At 38.3% G+C, this 21,620-nt stretch overlaps 1 protein-coding gene across 1 annotated transcript in view; it reads right to left on the bottom strand.

Annotated features, from left to right (window-relative positions):
• The window catches only part of GPR158 (G protein-coupled receptor 158), a 189,355-nt gene that overhangs the window by 70,902 nt on the left and 96,833 nt on the right, over window positions 1-21,620 (bottom strand). The window contains exon 5 of the mRNA XM_009569336.2: window positions 12,987-13,055. Coding sequence (XP_009567631.2) covers window positions 12,987-13,055 — 69 coding nt within the window. The remainder of the gene's footprint in view (window positions 1-12,986; window positions 13,056-21,620) is intronic.

Raw genomic sequence — 21,620 nt, 5'->3', positions numbered from 1 at the left:
TTTAAAAACAGTGGTTATTATTTTAACTATTTCCTACAGAAAAAAACCCAAAGATAAAACTCTAAGCAAGATATTGCTTGGTCTTTAATAGTAAGGGAAGTTGTTCCCCCTGTGTACAAACCCAGGAGTTAAGAGGAGCAGAACGAGGCTCCCATGATCCAAGAGGAGGTGGTTAGAGACTTGCTTGCCCAGCTAGACACCCACAAGTCTATGGGGCCGGATGGGATCCACCCAAGAGTATTAAAGGAGCTGTCGGATGTCCTTTCCAAACCCCTTTCCAACATCTGCCAGCTGTCCTGGCTGACTGGGGAAGTTCCACTGGACTGGAAGCTGACTGATGTTGTGCCCATCTACAAGAAGGGCTGCAGGGAGGATCCAGGGAACTATAGGCCTGTCAGTCTGACCTCAGTGCCGGGGAAAGACATGAAACAGGTGATCTTGAGTGCTATCATACAGCACATGCAAAAGAACCGGGTGATCAGGCCCAGTCAACATGGGTTCACGAAAGGCAGATCTTGCCAAACTAACCTGATCGCTTTCTATGACAAAGTGACTCAACTACTGGATGAGGGAAAGGCTGTGGATGTAGTCTTCTTGGTCTTCAGTAAAGCCTTTGACACAGTTTCTCACAGCATTCTGCTTCAGAAACTGTCAACCTCTGGACTGGACAGGCGCACACTCTCCTGGGTTGAAAACTGGTGGGATGGCTGGGCCCAGAGAGTGGTGGTAAATGGAGTTAACTCCAGCTGGAGGCCATGCACAAGTGGGGTTCCTCAGGGCTCGGTACTGGGTCCAGCTCTGTTCAATGCCTTTATCAATGACCTGGATGAAGGCATTGAGTGCACCCTCAGCAAATTTGCAGATGATACTAAGCTGGGTGCAAGTGTGGATCTGCTGGAGGGTAGGGAGGCTCTGCAAAGGGATCTGGAACAGGCTGGACTGCTGGGCTGAGACCAATGGGATGAGGTTTAACAAGGCCAAATGCCGGGTCCTGCACTTGGAGCTCAACAACCCTATGCAGTGCTACAGACTGGGGGAAGAGTGGCTGGAAAGCTGCCTGGAGGAGAAGGACCTGGGGGTGTTGGTTGACAGCTGACTGAACATGAGCCAGCAGTGTGCCCAGGTCGCCAAGAAGGCCAATGGCATCTTGGCTTGTATCAGAAACAGTGTGACCAGCAGGTCCAGGGAGGTTATTCTCCCTCTGTACTCGGCACTGGTGAGACTGCACCTTGAGTACTGTGTTCTGTTCTGGGCCCCTCACCACAAGAAGGATGTTGAGGCTCTGGAGCGTGTCCAGAGAAGAGCAATGAAGCTGGTGAGGGGGGCTGGAGAACAAGTCTTATGAGGAGCGGCTGAGAGAGCTGGGGTTGTTTAGCCTGGAGGAGGCTGAGAGGAGACCTTATTGCTCTCTACAACTACCTGAAAGGAGGTTGCGGAGAGGAGGGAGCTGGCCTCTTCTCCCAGGTGACAGGACAAGGGGGAATGGCCTCAAGCTCCACCAGGGGAGGTTCAGGCTGGGCATCAGGAAAAAATCTTTCACGGAAGGGGTCATTGGGCACTGGAAGAGGCTGCCCAGGGAGGTGGTTGAGTCACCTTCCCTGGAGGTGTTTAAGGGACGGGTGGATGAGGTGCTGAGGGGCTTGGTTTAGGGAGTGTTAGGAATGGTTGGACTCGATGACCCAGTGGGTCCCTTCCAACCTAGTGATTCTATGATTCTATGACATCATACTTGAAGAAAAAGTGGAAAGAACTTCCTTATGACAAGAAAACATGCTTTACTTTTCTTCCTGAATGTCATTATAGTCTGCATAAGTACCACCATAAACATGTTGGATACATATATAGCAGGATTAAACATTTCTTTCACTGAAAATGCCAAAAAAAGTTTTGATCATATGGGAAAGCAGTATCAATATGCATTTAATAGAATTATTAACATTTCCCTTTATCCAAAAGTGTTTCTTCACCCAACTTTGTACACACGCCATGAAGTAGAATCAAATGGCTTCACACTGTGCTCTCAGACAGCAAATGCCCACAGCAGCGATGTGCTGCTGCCTGAACAGAACACAGCCACAGCAGCAGCAGAGGGTACGCTTTCCTGAGCAAAAATCATAACTAAGCACTGAGACGTCAGCACACACAAGTAACATGTTCTACTTTTGCGGTAGATCTGCCCATGTGCACCAGTCCGACACATTCAGGATATGTCAGAATTAACGTGTACTTACAAGACGACTGTGTTTCCAATTTTCCAGTGGATTGAGCCTTCCAGATTACCTTAAAAACCTATGCTCTCAACATTGATAAAGTTCCCAGGTATAACAAATGACTGCTTAGGCTAACTTATGCCTGCTTCCTGGCTTACTGCCCTTCCCACTACTCTTGAGTCAATCTCACATTGGACATACAAAGCAAAGACTTTCTATTGTCTGCAATAAATAAGAGGAGAAGACGACAAAACAAGTAACCGTTAGTACTTATTTGCCAAGGGGACTAAGGCATTTAAAAGATTACATTAACATCAAGACTTATGCATTGCTGTCATTCACCAAAACCTTGCCTAATCTGGCATGCACCTTGACCCCCTTCCAGCACTACCACTTCACACAAACAAATCCACCTAACACTTGTCAATGCCAAACTATGCAACGACTAACCCCCTTCTGAGCTCTCTTCAGCTCCTGACCAGCAGGAGCCAGCCTTGCTTGCAAGGCCAGACCATGAGGCTGAGTAAACTCACTCAGGCCACGGAAAAGCAGTTTGAAATCCCCGATCAGTTTGGGAGAGTTCAAAGACTCTTGGGAGAGTTCAAAGACTCTTATCCACAATAGCAAGCCAATAGTGAAGCAGCTCCGTGATCTGAAGCTGGTTTGTTCTCAACCCATGCTAGCAGAGCTGCTCCAGTTTACACGGAATGCTTCAATGTATTCACCAGGCCTGTCTGTACCTTATGAGCTCAGGTCAGTCCCTTAAAAATGGACAAAACTGAGTTACAAATTCATGGTTTCATGGCTGTGCAGCAGAAGACTCTGAAATACTCATCTGAGTAAAACTAGAAACTCTTCTTGCTCTTGCCCCTGGACATTGATGGCATTCCTACTATTCCTTTAAATCCTGTTATACTGTTATCTTAAATCCTGCAGACTGAGGCTTTCCACTGGGAGCGCCGGATTTTCTCCTTTTCTCCTTACTGCAGCATTCCCTGCTGCTTTGTTTATCACCTAATGTCTCGTCATGCAAGTTGGGTACAGCTCCATAGAAATTAGAAGGTCTGATATACAGTCCATGCAGGACCAGAATCAAGCTTTTTTTTCGTTACTGTTTTCACAGCTAAACCTTTTCAAGCCTAAATCAAATATTCTCAGATCTTTCTTACAGAATACCTATCATCTCTAGCACTACAAAAACAACTGCATGTTACCAGGACTTTACAAAGATGAAAAACTCACCATGAAATATGTGTCCTTGCTGACACCTTTAATAAAATATTTTTAAACCTTTCCAATTTATTACTAGCAACAGCCATATGTAATGTGATTCCTACTCATTTATCAGGATGCTGCTGAGCGTAGCACAGCTATGCTAAACATTCCTGTACCAAAGAATTAATAATTTAAACATGAGATGAGAAACCACATGTCGATACAGAGGAAGCATAAGGCATGAATAAAAGGTTTACCTTCTACAATTATCTAAGTGGTGGCTTAGGAAAAGAGAAGAAAGCTTGCAAGGAGTATTGAGAAATAGCTATGCAACCAAAGAACAAGCACTGAATGCACACTGTGGTTTTACAGATCCTTCTACAACATGTAAGCGTGACAATGAGAGAAAAGTCAGCACTATATCAAGGTACAAAACGTCACTTCTGTCTTGTTTTCATTTCTATACTGTTTGGTTGCTCAATCTTGGATTGCTATATGAGACTTTTTACTGTGTTCTAATACCCAGGGGTAAAGTTCTCTGTTCTTTTTCCTCCCTGTCATCCTTTCATTTTTCTCTTTTTTATTACATAGATTTTACTAACTAAACAATATGCAATAAGGCTAAGAGCTTTAGCACCCAGCTCATTTAAAAGATTAATATAAAAAATAATGAAAATCATGGATTATATAATATATCGTATTATATAATATATCATTTGATAAAAGATACACTGTAAGATAAATGTGTGAAAATGTTATTTTCTTATACTTGTAACTTTCCGTGTGATGAAAGAAAGTCTTGTTTCATCCTCTTATTTTCTGTGACTTTTGTCCATATATACCACCTTGGAATTGCCTAAATTTTTTTCTAGCTTTGAAATCCCCTCATCCATGTCCAGTAAGAATTTTGATTGAATTAACTTCGCTCCTTTATTTTTCAAGCACATGCGGCACTTACTGGACTGTATCATGCCACTACAAGAAATCTGCTTAAGATTCAGATTTCAAAGAGAGATCGGCACATGAATGCTGTATATTGGCTGTGAAGGACATGGTGTTTCCTGACAGCTTCCTCAAAACTTGCATGCATTTGCAGGTTTGCTCTTAGTCCCATCAACGCAGAGGATCTAGAAATCAAGTAATTTGCATAAAACACTTTGCCGAAAACACTGTTGCTTTTTCTATGTAGTCCTACTATATGGCATTGTATGCAATAAATCAGAAGGTTTATATCACATAGGAAAATGCTAGGTTTTGTAATGACCAGTTGCTTGCTCTGGTGAACATTTCCTACTCCACTCCCACAAATCTCATCTCTCCCTTCTTGATGTGGTGTATATTTAGACCCAGGAGCTACTCTTTTAAATGTCTAATTTTCAGAAACCAATCTGCGTAGTTTCATGGTGAACTTTTTATCTGATGACCCCATACTTTTCATGTTTTAAATTTTAGCAAACTAAAATTTTGAATATTTCTGCCAGATGACTCTATTATTATCAATAATAGAGGAAATACAGTGTATCTTATAAACCAGTATTTGCTGATGAGTTTAGATAATTTTATATTGCAACTTATGTTTTATGTTGTAAACCTGTCTCTGCTCTCATCAGTATTTCTATTTCTATTACTTCTTTCCAGTTCCTCTCTATAAGTATAAAGCTAATTTCTATTTACCTCAGATGGTGAGTGAGTTTTGGGTAAAAGCACTGATTTAAATCCCAATATCTCTTATTCCAGAGTTTAGAAATGAAAAGTTTAGAAGTGCTACACAGTAATGAAAGGTTGCCACTATTACTATTATAATTTTAATAGATTTTTCCAGTGCAAGAATTTCACTAGTTATCATATAATTTTGCCTATAAACTGAAAACTGCTTAACAATGTCTAGTAGTCGGTATTAAAAACCATAAAGATATCATTGTCTGCATCCTCTTCATTCTCAGCATGTAGAATGACTGAATAAGGGCAGTCTCACCTTTGAGGAATGAAATCTCCCCTCTAAGGATCTATCCCAAAAACTTCAACTTTCCTCTTTCTTCATTGTAGCGTGTTGAATTTCTCATCTCTCCTAATCATTAATCATTCTCTTTGGTGACACTTAGGGTCTAAGTAGAATTTAGGAAATACTTAATGCATTCATACATAAAAAAAGAGAAACTGAGAGGAAAAAATAAGTGAGAAAAAAAGGACATTTCAGCTGCTCTATTATTTGCAGTGAAAAGGCTTTGAGATGGAGATTCTCTCTCTTCCTCTGTATTGATGCAGAGTACTCTGTCAAGTGACATGGAACTTGATAGGTAAGATAATTTGTTTTATCACTCAGTTGTACACGTTATACCAGTCTGTGTCTCATCTTTAATATCTTAACTTCATATTCCAAGGCATGGTGAGTTATCATACTGACTGTTTCACTCTGCCAGCATGGGTATATGATTACACTCAATTTCTTATCAGAAACGTCTTGGTGCTACCAGATTATCTAAGGCACGTTGTCCTTAGGCATGAACTGCTTCTGCTTTCATTTTGCTTCAGATTCCTTTCGATGAAGATCACAACAGCCCCAAACTAGGCAAGCAGGTAAAAGCTGAGTCTAGCTAAGGAAGTTCAGCAGGTTTTAATGACAAGCTACAGGCCTTTCACTTGACTACAGTCGTTGCTCCTTCGCCCTCAGGTATGAAAGAATGAATAAAACAACGAGAAAAGACATTTGGTGGAAAAATATGAGCATGCCCCTAGATTTCACTGAAAGAAACTTGAGTAAGTGAAAAAGAATGACTGAAATTTATCTCCCACCAACATGTAGTCTCTCAGGTGACAAACTAATTAGTGAATGTAAATCACTGACGTCAGGAATATGCTCTACTGAGAATATGTCAACTGTTGATTACAACTTTTAATATTTTCCTTTCTGGCTCAGTTTAATCCTGATTCATCTATACTATCAAAACCTCCTGTCTTTAGTTTTACAGTTTAATAAATATGTAGTATATATAATTTTTCATTATCTTTCCTGTGAAAGTTCCATCACATTTATACTTTGAACTAACACACAAGAAAGCTTTTATTCATGTGTTACTTTTTTCATAAACTTAAGCCACTACAGTAAAACTTGAACATATTCTCAAACATTGTGCATATGGACTTGGCTAACTTGCCCAGTCACCAATGTGATCACCAAAACATGTTTGGCTGAGAAAAATATTCCTATCCTTTCTAGCTTATGTGCCACTGAGATCCAACAAGTGTTATAAAGTACATTATCATTCAGTAGGACTTTTTTCCTTTTTTGTTACTCCAGCTCAGCAGAAACAGAGGGGCCAAGTGAAGACTTCCACTAATTAGATTTTTTTTTCCTACCAGGTGCTCTTCAGGAATTTCTTGGCTTACCTATAACACTGCTGTGGTCTCCTGCTCTGGTGCTAGCCTGGCCAAGCCCCTAATGGTTTAGCTATAGAGGGCAAAGCAAAGAGAATGAATTATTATCGCATGGTTCCAGGCATTAGTAAGGAGCACACCATGAATATTTCCAGCACTATTTTCCTCTGTATGAACTTATCCACATTTCATCCTTTGATAATTATTATGTGTTAACACTCTCTATGATCAGCAAAGAGCTCCCCTCCTACTTTTCAGATGTAGCAGATTTTTAACTTGTGCTTGTTATGGATCATATTGTATCAAAAAAAGTTTAAAAGCCTTGGCTAAAAATTGTGCATTGTTTTTCAGGATTGTGGTCTGTTTTTATAACACTACTTTGAAAAAAGGATGTTAATGTAGGGTCTTTATCTACAAATTCTCATATATGCAAGTAAGAGTATTCATGAGGGTTACTTCAATGGAATTATGAGAAAAGAGGAAAGACTGCAAGATTAATTTCACTGAGTGAAGGGCTGACAAGACTATACCCACATACATCCCTGCAAGCCAGTGCCAGACAGTCACTCAGAATAAAAAGGTCAATGAAAACTCGCTATGGCAGTTGGTTGAGGTCACTGACTGCTGTCCTTTTCTTTCCAGCCCACAAGCCTGGCACGCACACATATACTTAGCTATACAGTGAACATAGATTCTGACAACTGCGTCCTTCAGATTCAGTTCTCAAAAAAGTTTTTAGAGTAGCAGAAGTAACAATGTCCTCCTAGAATCCTGTACTGCACCTTTGCATCTGTGGGAGAAAGTGACTGGATTTTGTCTTGAGTAGTTTAACAAGTATGACTGTGGGAGTCCAAGAGGTGAAAGAATAGTAACATCTGTACCTGTACCTTCACTGACCTGTCTACAGCCTCTCACTTATAAATTCCAGCAACATCACATATTTTATCATTATCACTAATCGAAAACTACAACCACGTGACTTTATCATATGCCTGCACACTGCCCAGCTGGTAGTCTCTATCCTTGCAGGTTCTTAAACCTGTCTGGAAAAAGGCTTTAGTAACCATAGCTAGCCCTATAGCAGACCTTCCTTTGTGCAAGAAGTTGGACTAGAGTCCTCTTGAGGTCCCTTCCAGCCTGAGGTACCCTGTGAACTCAGCACGCAGACATACACATAAACACACAGACCAATCTCCTCACCAAATTCCACCTGTATAATTTCTTAGAACTTATGATGTCATAGATCTACTGAGTTTCTAAGAACCCCAAATTTGTCATCTATACAGAGATACCAATATCTAACCAAGGTCAGGAGATATATAGCTGTGGTTAATCATAATTTTAGATGTGGATAATTATATACAACAGCTCCCAGTTATCTCCCTGATAGTAGCTATGTACTGGCTGCACGTTAACTTCAAAAAGTTTGTTCCCCTAATAAGGACATTGACTGAGAGAGACAATATATGTATAACCTCCTGCCAGTTCCCTCACTTCTCTGGGCAAGCAAGGCAATTTATATAAAAAATCCTGGCAACATTGTGTTTAAAATCTGCCTTTTCCATTGATTGGACATCTAATCTACTGTGATCCAAATAAAATGGAAAGACCCTCTTCTAGAGTAGTAGGCAAATCTGTAGACATTATCGCAGAGCAGAGAGTTACACCGTGTCCTTGGACTTCAGTAATATTAGATAGAAGACAGGCAAGTTCTTTAAGTTCTGTGAAACCAGGACGATAAAATGACAGGTGTTCGTTGTAAGAGCTCTAAAAACTATTTTGTGAGTAAAGAAGATACAGCTATATGCTGAAAAAAAAAAATCAGGCTAAAATATCTGGGGTATCAGAGCAGGCTTGCAGCACTAAATATGTTGGAAAAAGCACAATCTTTCAGTTGCCCTCAGTGAACATCAACACGCAAGGAATAGTGACTAAGCTCTAGTAATGCATTCCTTACAGGCATATTCAAGGGACAAATGTATGCAAGTATTACGCACTATTCCATTTCACACTCATTAATGCCAAAACCTGAGTTTCTCAGTGACGTTCTTGCTCTGCTCTGGGCTGTGACTAATGGAGCTACCACAGCCTAATCCTCACAGCTTACTTCTTCCATGCTAATGTAACATACAGATCATTTCAGGGAGCAAAAACCCCACATCCACATCTAAGCTCCACTACTCCCCACTTTCTATCGCTTTTCATAATACAAAAGGCTAGGTCATTCTACCTTGAGTGTGAAACAGGGAGTAACAGTCCCAGAAACAGATCCTAACACCTATGACATACAACAAGATGTCTGAGCACAAAGTTTATTCCAGGGTTAACTACTGAACTGCTTCATGGGCATTAGGAAGTCAAGGCACTGTTACCTAGCAGCTCTATTTCTCTAAACTAAACTAAATAAACTAAATATTGCATCATGATAATCTGAGGTGTGGAATGGGAATGATGAGATAGGAGAAGGATAAGGAGAAGGATAGGATAATGAGAAGGAATTTGGGTTCTTTATCCAAAAGGAGAGAAGATTGCAGGGAAAAGTTCTAACAGTCTTTAAACTATACTCCACAGCCTCCTAAGCTGGTATAACTGACCTCACTGTTATAAACATTCTCCCCACAGTCTAACACAACTTTAACCTGCTGGAATTTAAACCCAGAGCTTTTTATCTGCTGTATCAAGAACATGGAGAAGAAATTATTCCCCCCTTCTTTGCATCATGGTACTCAATAACTTTTATCACTGGTTATAGAATATCATAATACTGCATGGATTTTGAAGTGCATTTTGGAGTTTCAGTCAAAGTAGACTAGCAGTATGGAAAATGTTTATTATATACGATAACCCACAATTGCCTAGCATAGAATTCATCACCATTTGAAGCTTCCTTTATAGTCTTGGCCATAATTCACGTCATCTTCAAGCTTAAGTCTAAAACAAGTCATAAAAGGCCCAGTTTCTCTTCACCGTTTGGTGAGTATATGATGACTGTTTCAGCTATGACTGTACACATAAGAAACAAAGACTTATAGAATAACTTCATTTGCAAGGGAGCTCCAGTTGTCATCTAGTCCAGCCCTGTGCTCAAAGCAGGTCAGGTCACTCAGAAATGTGTCCACTCAAGCCCCGGTACCTCCAAGGATGGAGATTCCACAAGCTCTGGGCAACCTGTTCCAGTATTTCACCACCCTGATGATAAAAAAGATGTTTCCTGGTATCTAACCAGAATTTCCAATTTCCCAGCTTGTCTCCATAACAGATGTCTACAATCAGCTGACAACTGACCCCTAATGCAATTAACAGGCTAATCTTTTACAGTATTATGTTTGTGCTCACTTTATTTGAAGGTTCTCACAGCACACACAGAGTTTTCAAACCTGTGTTAAAGCAAGATTTGTTCCAAGTATTAGCAAGATAGGAATTTAGGAAAGATCTAAAAGCTCCACCACAGTTAGTATTTCTAAAAAGGAAGATAATGAGAATCCTCCTCTCAGCTGCCAAATACAGAAATTAAGAAACTCCTCCACAAGGCAGTCAGCTTTTGGCCCTCTCTTCAAAATCTAAGAACAAAGAAATACAGAAAAAATAAATTAGAAAGCCCAGCATTCATTTGGAGGAGGTCCATCAATAACTGGAAAGGGTGAGTAAAGGGAAATCAGAGATGTTACTGTGAGAACTAGAGAAAAGTGTACAAAATGAGAGCCTCGGAAATGAGAGCTGTCCAGCAACTGCTGGGTAAAATCTATGCATTTGTAATAGACAAAGCTCATCTGCCTGCTTATAATTCAGGAAAGATCAGTGTGTTTTTATCAGTATAGCAAAATTTGAATAATAAATATTGGTTGAGACCATCATTTGCACTTCCCATTCGGTTAGAAGGGCATTGTAACAGCTGGTTTTCTCACCAAAAAGCAGCTGTGTGGTGATACTATTTTTCAATTAATGATGTTACACTGTGAGTAGATTACTGCATGTAGACTTGAAAACAATAACAATTACTGAAAGAAATTAAGCAACCTAACAAAGCAGGTTTTGGTTTCCATCTAATTGGAGGGTAAGGAAAGTCAGAGATGCAATAAAGCGCCTATGGACACAGCAAAATTTGTATGCTGGAAGACTCTCAAACCAATCCAAGACAGACCGGGTGAATGAATGTAGAAAAAGCGAGAATTACAAAAGTGTAGAGGAGTGGAGAGTAAAGATGCAAAAGACTTAGGGCAGTGTTGAGAAAATCTAAGGGGATTTTGATTTTTAAATAAAAATGTGATTTTGCAATGAATCCTTAAAGAAGCAGAGATTTGAGTTACTTAGAACCAAAAATACTGTAATTTTATCTCTTTACATTGTACAGGCACTAAGTCAAACTGCGTAATTCTACACTTAGTTGAGTGTGAAAGCAAAGACTTTTGGTTTTACCTCCCAAATCATATAGAAGAAGACAAAAGGGAAAACAGACTTATTTTAAAGGAGAACACCCTAGCACAGTGATGCTTGTCTGGCCCAAATTGGTGAACTCCATTCCACGTTTTAACTTGCATTTCATTCTAGCTGTGCAAAACAGACTACTTCAGGTGCATAAGAGGTCAGATCTATATTAATTAGTCTTAAAGCTCTAATGTACTCCCCTCTATTGTCAAATGAGGACCAAATGAAATAGATGAAGCAATTTTGCCTGTGTGCGCATGTTACTAAGACTCTAATCACATCACTGACTTACAGAATATTCCCAATTCTTCTCAGAAACAAACAGAATAACCAAATAACAGGAAGAAACAAATAAAAAATTAATATGAACTAGGAAAATCAAGATCTGCTTTGCATGTATTGACTTGTAACCAATGCAAGAATTGATAACCTGTGCTCTACACCTTGCTATGAACTAACATGCACGACTGTCAACTGGTGCCTATGAGACTCCACATCCAGAGCTGGGGTTTTCTTTCTTTCTCATTCCATCCTGCTCTGCTTTGTGCTCCTTTTACAGACAAGATGCAGGTGAGCACATTTAGATACTGTCCATGTACAGCAAAATGTCAAGAATTCACATTCCAAGGACTAACACTCCATAGACCACACCCTGCAGAAACACAGGCTTTTCTTTCTTAGAGATTACATAATAGATCTCTCTGGCCATGCTTTGCAGCCCTCAAATGTTTATTGTTCCACTGTCTTGTCCCGGAACCATGGATCAGAAAATGTGAAATCTTCCTTGCACTGTTGAGGGACTGGGATACTGAAATCCTGATATTTCTGTATCAATCCAAATCTTCTCTGTATTTTACAAAAATATATTCTTGTGCTTGGTGAAATCTAGATTAATTTCTAATACGACCTCCCACGACCACATTCTCTATACACCTCACCTAAGACCTAGAAAACAGAAGTGATGAAATTTCTCTTTTTTGTTTCAGCCTGTAGGAGTAACCGCCTGATTAGTAATTACCTGTATAAGAAAGAAAGAGGCCCAGAAAAGAGTGTGGGAGCATAAAACTGCTATAAGACAGAAGTCAGGTTGAACACTTTGCATATTAATTTCCAATAGAATGTGTTTTCAGTGGACAGTTTTATAGAGTATGAGAACAAGTTGCGCAGAGAAGGGACAAGCTCTAGTCAAGTATCTATATCCCAACTAGGAGACAGGCTAATTTGGAATGTTCAGTAAAAGATTATTCCTCAGAATATGCCAAATTGTCATTTCATATTTGCTTTACGTTTAACACCATTAATGTTGGTGCAAAAAAAAAAAAAAAAAGGGGAAATGTTCAAACGTTAGCAAAAAGCCGAAGGGATGCTTTGGTTCTCAAACCCCTCTCTCCCAGCTCCATTTCCTTTCCTCTCTTCTCTCTCTGCATCAGCGTTTTCCTTTTACACACTTTGCATATTTTTCCCACGGCATAGTTTAGAGTCTTTCAAAGCAAAAACTCAGCTTTAACCAAGAACACCTAAAAGCTTCCAATCCAAAAATACTGGAAAGCCCCTAAGCAGAAAATGGAGAATTATTACAGATATAGTAAAACATTCTAGTGCGCTTAAGATTATTTAAAGAACACAACACTTTTATAGTCAGATTAAACTAATTATTACATAAATAGTTTTGACATTTACATTTTCATCAAGGTGATTCATACAATGTTTTAAAATGTCAGCAAGGATATAATTTTTTAAAAAAATCACAGTTTGACTTACTGGGAAGTACAGCAGAAGTGATCCAAAAAGAATGGTTTCCAACAGCACCAGCCCTGAAGCTCTGATACTCTACAAGACAAAAAAAACATCCAAAAGATTAGAAATTTCCTTCTGTGTGCCATTTAGATGCTGAGTTCTTTGCAGAAGGCAACTTCACTTCTGTCAGTATAACACTACCACGCTAATGCTTATTAAAGTACAGTATTAAGCTGTCTGTTATCTTGGCGTGCTCCACATTCTTTAATTCACAGGCCCATTACAATGGTGGTGTTTTACAAAATCCAATTTAAAAAATTATTCTTTTCTACGTTAAATACTATTCAACACACATTACTTGAATACATTTTGAAACTGCTAAAATTGCTTTCAAGTGTCAAGAATTATGGATCATGGGAATTACAGATACAATTTTAACTGCAGAATTTGTTCTGTACTATTTAAATTTCAAGAAGTCCTTTGAAAATTTTGACTTATTTGACATAACTGTCTTGGCCTCTATGATATGTATAGATAATCTACAATTTTACTGAATACAGTGTGTGCTCTTAGATTGAAGTGCCTTTATTTTTCCTCAAATTTTGTACAAAGATGTTAACTGAGACATTAACTTGTCAGGATTGTAAAATATCATGCCATTTCCTCACTGATTCTAACGCAATCTCTCCATCAAAGTTTTCTTACTTTTTATAACAAGAAAAAAAATTTTTTTCATAACACAAAGTGTATTCCAATAAATCTGATGATTTATGCATAGTGCACGTGGCCTTATCTTAAAAACAAAACATCAACAACACTTCCCACTTCTTTAACCACATACTTCCCTGAGATCTTGTTTCACATACTCTTCTGGAAGAAGGCAATGATTTCCCAACTGCAAACAGCACAGGCAGACAGGAAAGCAGAAGAGGCTTTGTTAAAAATCTTTTGAAAAATCCCCTTCTTTCACATCACAAAATCCTCTAGCGGGCTGGAATCAATAGTTCATGGTAATCTCTCTAATGGCTTTCTATGGGAGAAGTTTATGTCTCAGAATTAAGGCAATCAAAGGAAAAAAAAATCTCTCCCTGAATGGTTTTACGGACAAATTTTAGTGCCCTGGGGTCCAGTTTCTGCTTGCAATCAAACTGGTGGAATTTTCTAGATAAAAATTAATCTTTAACATTACTCAGATTTCCTATTCCATCATTCATTTTTTCAACTAGTCACTTTTACAAGATCTTATGTACTGAACACAGGTTGAAAGACAAGGAGAAAATTCTCAGGAAGCCTTTTTAATATGAGATAATTAGGAAGCTACCTAATTTCCAGCAATGGTGAATTTTGTAGCAAAGGCTGTCAAAGACATATGTATCAGCAGAGATGCCATCAATGTCCTGCACAAGTGCACACCTCATATATTACCACAAGAAGTTACTTCCAATGCGCATTCACATCAAAGCTTCTGGTTTAAGGTAAACACTAATATAACAGCTCCAGGGGCGTTTTGGTGCTGCTGATGCTATTTTAGCCACAGTTAAATCCTGGAGTGAGGATTATGAATGGTTTTCTACAGGTCTTAAGATGATAATGGTGACTATTTGTGTCAACTACTGCAAGACTTTCCCAGGAAATCTTGGGAGTACACTTTACTTCCTTACGGTTTTGGCCAGAATTTTTCATGTATTGGAGAACCATTACTATGGCTCTTCTTTTCTAGACTTTTCCAAATTTTCCCTTGTGGATCTTAAGCTTAGACTTCTGTATAAAAGAGTTCCATATTAAGGATTGCAAAACTGTTCTGCTGCCTCTCGCTCAAACTGCACCCTGAAACTGAGATGTATATTATTTCCAGCAACATTTTCATGGAACTTATATTTGTTCATTAAATGTTTCTTAAAAAGCAAAGCAAACAAACCATAACACCAACAAACAGCTAAAACACTTGAAGCTATCTTTCTGAATAGAATGCAATGCTTGCCTTAGCTATTGCTGAAACCTGAATATTGACCCAGAAGCACAGCTTATGTTTATGCTGGTTTGCTAGAACACAAAGTATTTCTTTCAAGAACTTAAATTAAAGCATAGACCTAATCATAAATGCCAACTGGTAACAGAAATGACAGTGAGAGGTTTTTTACGTTCAAGCGATCCCATTGTTCAATGATATATCAGATTCAACTGAGTCAGTACTTTGTATTATTTATTTCCGTCACTTGGATAGATGGGCAGCCTCACCCACTAGTGAGGATCATCCAGCACTCCCATACTGCCTTCCCCAATGTAACATCCTTGCCTCAATTCAACTAGAATGATGCTCCAGAGAGACACTCAGAAACAATATACATATTAACAGACAAAAAATTGTCCAAAACACATTGATTACATATCTGAAAATCTTGTTTGTTAGAAGCATCCCTAAACAATAAACAAGGATCTGAGGATGATACCAGCTTTTATGTGCTGTAATAAAATTGTTTGTGGACCCATATTTCTGTATTCAGATGCATTTGAGTGTTTCAGTGGCAGCATAACAATCAATACATAGAGACAACTTTTCAAACATGGTTCTGCAGACACTTCTGTTCTAATGTTTAGATGCCAATTATGAAGTCATTAAATGGAATCCTTTCAGTTAAAGTAATTAATAAGTGACTAGACTCACAACCATTTTATAGCTCAAACATCCAAAGCTAAGGATCACGCACATGGCTTTGACATGTATAATAGAAAGCACGAATATTTTTCTAAATTATAAATGGCAGTATGAATTATTTCACACTTCCACACATAAATTTAGACTGAGCAAGATGTAAATTTTGTGTGTAGCACATGAAAAAAAACAAAAAAAAAGCTTAGAAAAGGTTAAAATTCGCCTTCAATAACACAGCTTTTATGTAAGCTCTTTATGTAACATCTTTGTAAGACAATGGCATTTTACTCATTGGGAATTAATGCAGAGGGGTCTGACCAGCAGCATACAAGACACTGTCAGACATCACTGAACTTGCACCTCGCACGACTGATAAACACTCAAACCACTGAAGAATCTTTTTTTCTTATTTTGTATGATGCAACTGTATATGATAGGATGGCCATGAAAGTAGCTTAAATGTTTATCATGCAGAGAAGACAGAAACGACCTAAAAAAGCTGGTCTTCAAACAGCTTCTGTGTGAACATCCTTTTCTAAACAAGTCTTTTGCATCCTGATCAGCCTTTTCTTATCAAGCTTTTTTCTGGTTGGTGTTATAAGATTAGGTTATATTTCAGGTTATAAGATAACCTGCAGGAGCAAAGAACTTCAGCATTTCCAGCTCTTCTTCCAAAATGATTAATTAACCCATTATTTTCTTCTCACTTGTGTTCCAGTAGGAACTATTCTCTGTGAATTCTGCCTATGTGCTTCTGTTTCCTGCCTTAAAAGAAATGCAGCTTAGAGAGCAACACTAGAATTCAAAATGAACTTTAATCCAATTTTTGACTGTGCTTTTAATTCAGTCTTTCCTACCTGAGAATAAGGATTTTAACACAAAGTTTGCAGGTACCACAGCTGCTCTTAACAGGATTCTTCAGCAAATGGAATAGACATTCTGGCAGAGATAAGTGCCCTCCATAGTGATGAAGAAAAACACAAAACTCCAAACAGGAAACAGTGCAACCAAAGAACTATTTTTGCATAAGTGTGGAGAAAATTAAAAATAGAGATGCAACTGGAAGTAACGGAATTCTCCCAAAATACATTTTTGAAACTCCAATTGTTAATCTTCCCTACTACAAGAAAAAGAGATATTTTAATAGGAAAAAAGTAACATGAGAGCTTGTGGTTTAGAAAAAAACATATACATGGATTTAAAAAATATATGAGACTTTTTGTGCAATGGCCCTCCTTACAGCCCAAGAGGTGAAGTAGAGGCATCACCCAGCACTGAAGCCTTAGTAACAGGGAACAGCTAAAAGAGGAGAAAACCAAACCAAAACCAAGATATAGGGTATTTCCACCAGTCTCTGAACAGCAGTTTTTCCGCCAAAAGCTGAATCCTCCACTGTACAGATCTTGCCAACACAGGCCCCTAAGGCATGGCTGTGGGCAGCATCACAGCTGCTCGACTTCATGCGAGTCTGCAACGTATACATCAGTGAATATGTCCACATAACTCAGGAAAAAAGCCTTTGTTCTTTTAAGAAAAGAAATTAAAAAATGGAAATAAATGATAACCCAAAGCCTCCACCAACTGGTGTCCACCTATATTATCTGCACAATTAAAATTCAGTGGAACTCACAGAAATCAGGGCATTTTACGATATAGCCCTGAAATTCCACGCAGTGGGATTTTCTTCTGCTTGCATGTAACATTTGCTCAATTTCTTTCTCTTTTCCTTAACAGCTGCTTTGGATTTTTGGTACCTGCCTTGCTTTTTGGCATTTAATTTGGATTTTGCTTATTTATTTCTCTATCTGTTAATCTTTTGTACAGTTTGTTTATTGTTGCTTCCTCTGTGTGCTCATTTCCCATTTGGGGATTTATTTTTATGCTTACTTACTTGTGTCAATAAAACTGTCCTTTCTGGTTTTCCCTGTCTCACTTAATGGTTACACATTGCTCACACCTAAGTGATACTGCAATTTATTTTGCTTCTAGTTTCATATTAACTTTCATACCTAGCTCAGCTGACTCTGTCATATATTTTCTGCATTCTCTAGATTTGTTTGCTTTTTAATTAAGTGGTGCAAATAAATAATAATAGTTGCTATTATTATTACTAGCAAGTCAAAGGAGGAAAATAATGATTGAATTAGACACTAGCTTCAATCCAGCCTCCATCCAGAAATACTGAAATAAAACCAAAAGGAATAAATTAAAATAGTATGGTGTGCATTACAGTAAGGGTCAAGACCAGGTATGTACTGGTCTCTGTCATCTTCATCCTGAGCCTGAGTTTTTTAAGGAAGCTACCATCCTTTAATTCTGCAGGGAACTAAAAAGTCCACTAAGACAATTTCTGCAAATCTGATGCAAGTTTTCAGCGACAAAAGAAATTCAAGTGAATTGCCATCAGGTGTTTTACATGAAGCTATCAAAAGGGCCAGCTAGCAAAATGCAAGACAGTTTTAGGCACACGGTAGCAAATGCAAACAAAGCAGCAGTGTGACAACACAGAAGAAAACTGCCGCTGTTTGGGGAGTTTGGTAACTTCCAAATTACTGGGTATGTAATGTCACATCTACAGAAAAAAATCAGCATCCTAGGATAGTAAAACAGCTCACATCTGCATGTAAAATAGTTTGAGAGGCATTTATGAAAAAAAATGAGTTCAAGTAAAGTAGTGTGCCTTAGGCAGTGGCACAGGAGTCTAGTCTGAGCACATACGCTCATGTAATACCATCACTACAGACTGGACCTTCACCTCAAGGAGTAAGACACTAGAAATATTCACAGCAACTCCTCTCAGCTGGGATGTAGCCACTTGAGCCACCATTTTGCCCAGTTTTTCTGGATTGTGGTGAGAGCTCAGTGTTGGCTCGTATTCAGCCTGATTCCACTGGAGCTTCCTGGTTTTCTTCAGCCAGGCTGATATTCAAGACATTTGATTAATGAAAAGGTCCAGAATAAAATAAAGACTTAGACATACAACATATGAACAGACTTGTTAAGACGATGGTATCAAAGCAAGGGGTTTTCAGAGAGCTTCCTCCTAAATCTCATTCAAAGACTGTGTTTCAGCTATTTTAATCTATCTGACTACTGGTTCCAGTTTTGGATCTGAGAGAGACGAAACTGCATATGTCTAGAGCATGAAGAATGGAATTTCATTCTCTATTCTTAGTATTATCTCCAGCTATTTCATAAAGAAAATGGCCAAACCAAGAGGGCAGCTCCTTATGAAAAACTGAATGGTGACCACAAGAGCTGAAGAGCAAGGACACATCGTCTAACTCTTAGATATTACTACAAAAGCCAATGTATTTTCAGACGAGAAAAAGGAAGGAAGAAATTAAAAGCCAAAATAAAATTAAGGCAATTTTATTTCTGCTACATTGTATACTACTGAATTAACAGAACTGTAGACTTTTGGTGCCAGTCCAGTAAGAAGGCAGATTTCTGCAGGGCCACACAACACTATGTGTTATATGAACATAGTACCATGGAAACCCAGGAAGGGGAAAAGGTTGGCATATTTTGATTTTTTCCCATTTTCATTAAAGAGTTCTGCCACTGTCACAATATAATGAATAATTGAGTTGGGCTGTGATTTAAACAAAATTTCCTTTTGCAATGTGGCTTACCACCAGAACAGTACCGAAGCAAGGAAACATAAAGAACAGATACAGGCTTGCTCTGCTGTGCTAATCAGATGCACTTGAAGCGACTAGATAAATTCCTATGCAAAATTCTCTCAAAACAAGTGAAACAAAATTTGCTAAAGATGCATGTGAAGATACTGTGCTCGCTCTGGTGCTCCCAGGAAGAGTAGCTCTGGTGTAACCCTTGTGGTGCAGATCTGGCAGGTCCATTCTGCTCTATACATGAGGACATAGATGTAATGAAAAGTTATTTGGTTGCATTCTCAAACCTGTCTCTTACTTCTCTGGAAATGCTTCCTGTTAAAATTCTTGTTTCCTGGTATAGGCGATTCTTTATTTCAAATGACAGAAGGAAAAAGAGATTTTGTCAGGTTGAAAATATCTGGCCTGAAACGGAGCTGGTTGAAATATTTTATTACTAGTTCCTTTCCTTACTAAAGTATGCCTTCCCAGCAAACAATTCTTCTCCATATGTCTATATTTTTGCTTTGATTTCCATGCGCTGTTTTTCTAAAGCCCATTGAACCTTATTCCTGTCTCTTATCCCATATAATTTTTTCAATTACAAACACACTGTTATATTTCTCAGTGAAGAAGCTGTGTGGAAAAACAAAAGTGCTAATTTTCAGAAATTTTATTTCACTTGAAATTTACCTTTAAGAAATAGAACAGAGATCCTTCAGTCCCTGAGGCTGGACTACAGTGAGCAAGATGTTTGGCTCCTCTACTAAGAAACAAAAGCTGGAGCTTTTTTTCCTGGATGCCAGTTCCCAGACTGCTGCTGACATTAAGAGCAAAAAAGAAAGTGGGAACTGCATTCCACTGTGGTGGTTAACTTAAAACTGTTCGCACCTGGACAAGGACTACCAGAAACTAAAGAATGGGGATGAAAGCAACTGTAAGAAGTCCCCCGAAGCCTCAAGTTAGGTACCCTGGAATGGTGCTGCAATAATTTTTTTATTTTCTTGAAAATTAATTCAGGGACCGTTAGGACTGCTACGCAGGAAAAGGGAAAAAACAAGGCTATGCTTTCATTTTATTATTGTTGGTTGACACACAAAATTCAAGCAACCCCTTCCCAACTAGCTGCAGAAAACACTCTTTACTTCAAGGGAGGAATGGTAGTGCCTCTTTTGAACATTTCTTTGTAAAATATTCAAGACAAAATTGTGTCCTGTTCAACCTTTTACCACATTGACAAATACTTTTATTGATAATTTTTCTATTTGAATAATAGCCTCTTAATAGAATATAGATTGCAAATACGATAAATTTTATAGCAAAAGGCCAACTTTCCAAATGATAGCCCTAGTTATGTGCTGCCACTAAGCTATATTGGCAAATTGTCAGAATTTTCTGGCATTTGCAGGTTTTCTGCAGTATTCCTAAACCAAATAAATATAATCCTCATGTTTTTTCATTTCCCCTTAAATAATACTTACACAAAGGTCAATTTTTCCCTTTTACTAGTTACAGCTGAGCTCAAATAGAATATAATTATTAAATTTACCTTCTACTTTGAATAAAATCAGGAAAAGCAAAGGTCAAGCAGCCATCAATCATAAATCAATTTCACTAAAAGTGCACAAGTTGTCAGAGATACAAGAAATCCCCAAATACGTTATTTTTCAATGATGTGGCCTTGGACCCTATTCTTATACACAAGCAATGAAACCCTTTACAGTATATCAAGATGAAGATAAGGTATTGTGCGTTTGAAACATAGGTCCTGCTGCATATAAATTGCACTACACCACCTACCATACAGATTCTTGAAAAAAAACCCCAGTATTTGTTGGTGAAGAACCCTCACAGTGAAAACGGTTAATGTCCGGGGACATCTTTCTTTTAAGAGCAGGAATTACTTCCTTGGCAACATACTACTTATATCAAGGTACCTGTTTTTTAATGAATAGCAATGAATATGTAGATTAAGGAAAATCAGTATTGAGGTAAATAATGCCTAAGATCAGTTTCAGTCTATTTACATCCTTATGGTTAATTTGAAAGCTGAACATGTAAAATGCCAATCATCAAAATTCTGGATCACTTAAAGTGCCTGTTTCACTAGGTTATGCTTTAATTAATGCTGAAATGAAATAAAAAGAAGATGCAAAGGCATTATGGTCTTCAAGATAAAATGCACTTTAATATTTGTAGTTGTTTAATCAGCAAGAGATCAAACAGAATATACATAAAATCTGACGAAATACAAAACCAAATTTCACAAGCAGGGGGCAAGGCTCAGTTTGCATGTACCCCTGATTTAGTTTACAAATAGCTTCAGAACACCCAAATTGAATTTCAGCTTTCTAATTCCACATGGCATCACCCATTACAGAGGATAATACC

This window comes from Cuculus canorus, chromosome 2 (genome assembly GCF_017976375.1).
Source record: "Cuculus canorus isolate bCucCan1 chromosome 2, bCucCan1.pri, whole genome shotgun sequence".
Lineage (NCBI taxonomy): Eukaryota > Metazoa > Chordata > Aves > Cuculiformes > Cuculidae > Cuculus > Cuculus canorus.
Note: the sequence above shows the minus strand (reverse complement) of the source record. Positions and strands in the feature narration are given on the sequence as shown.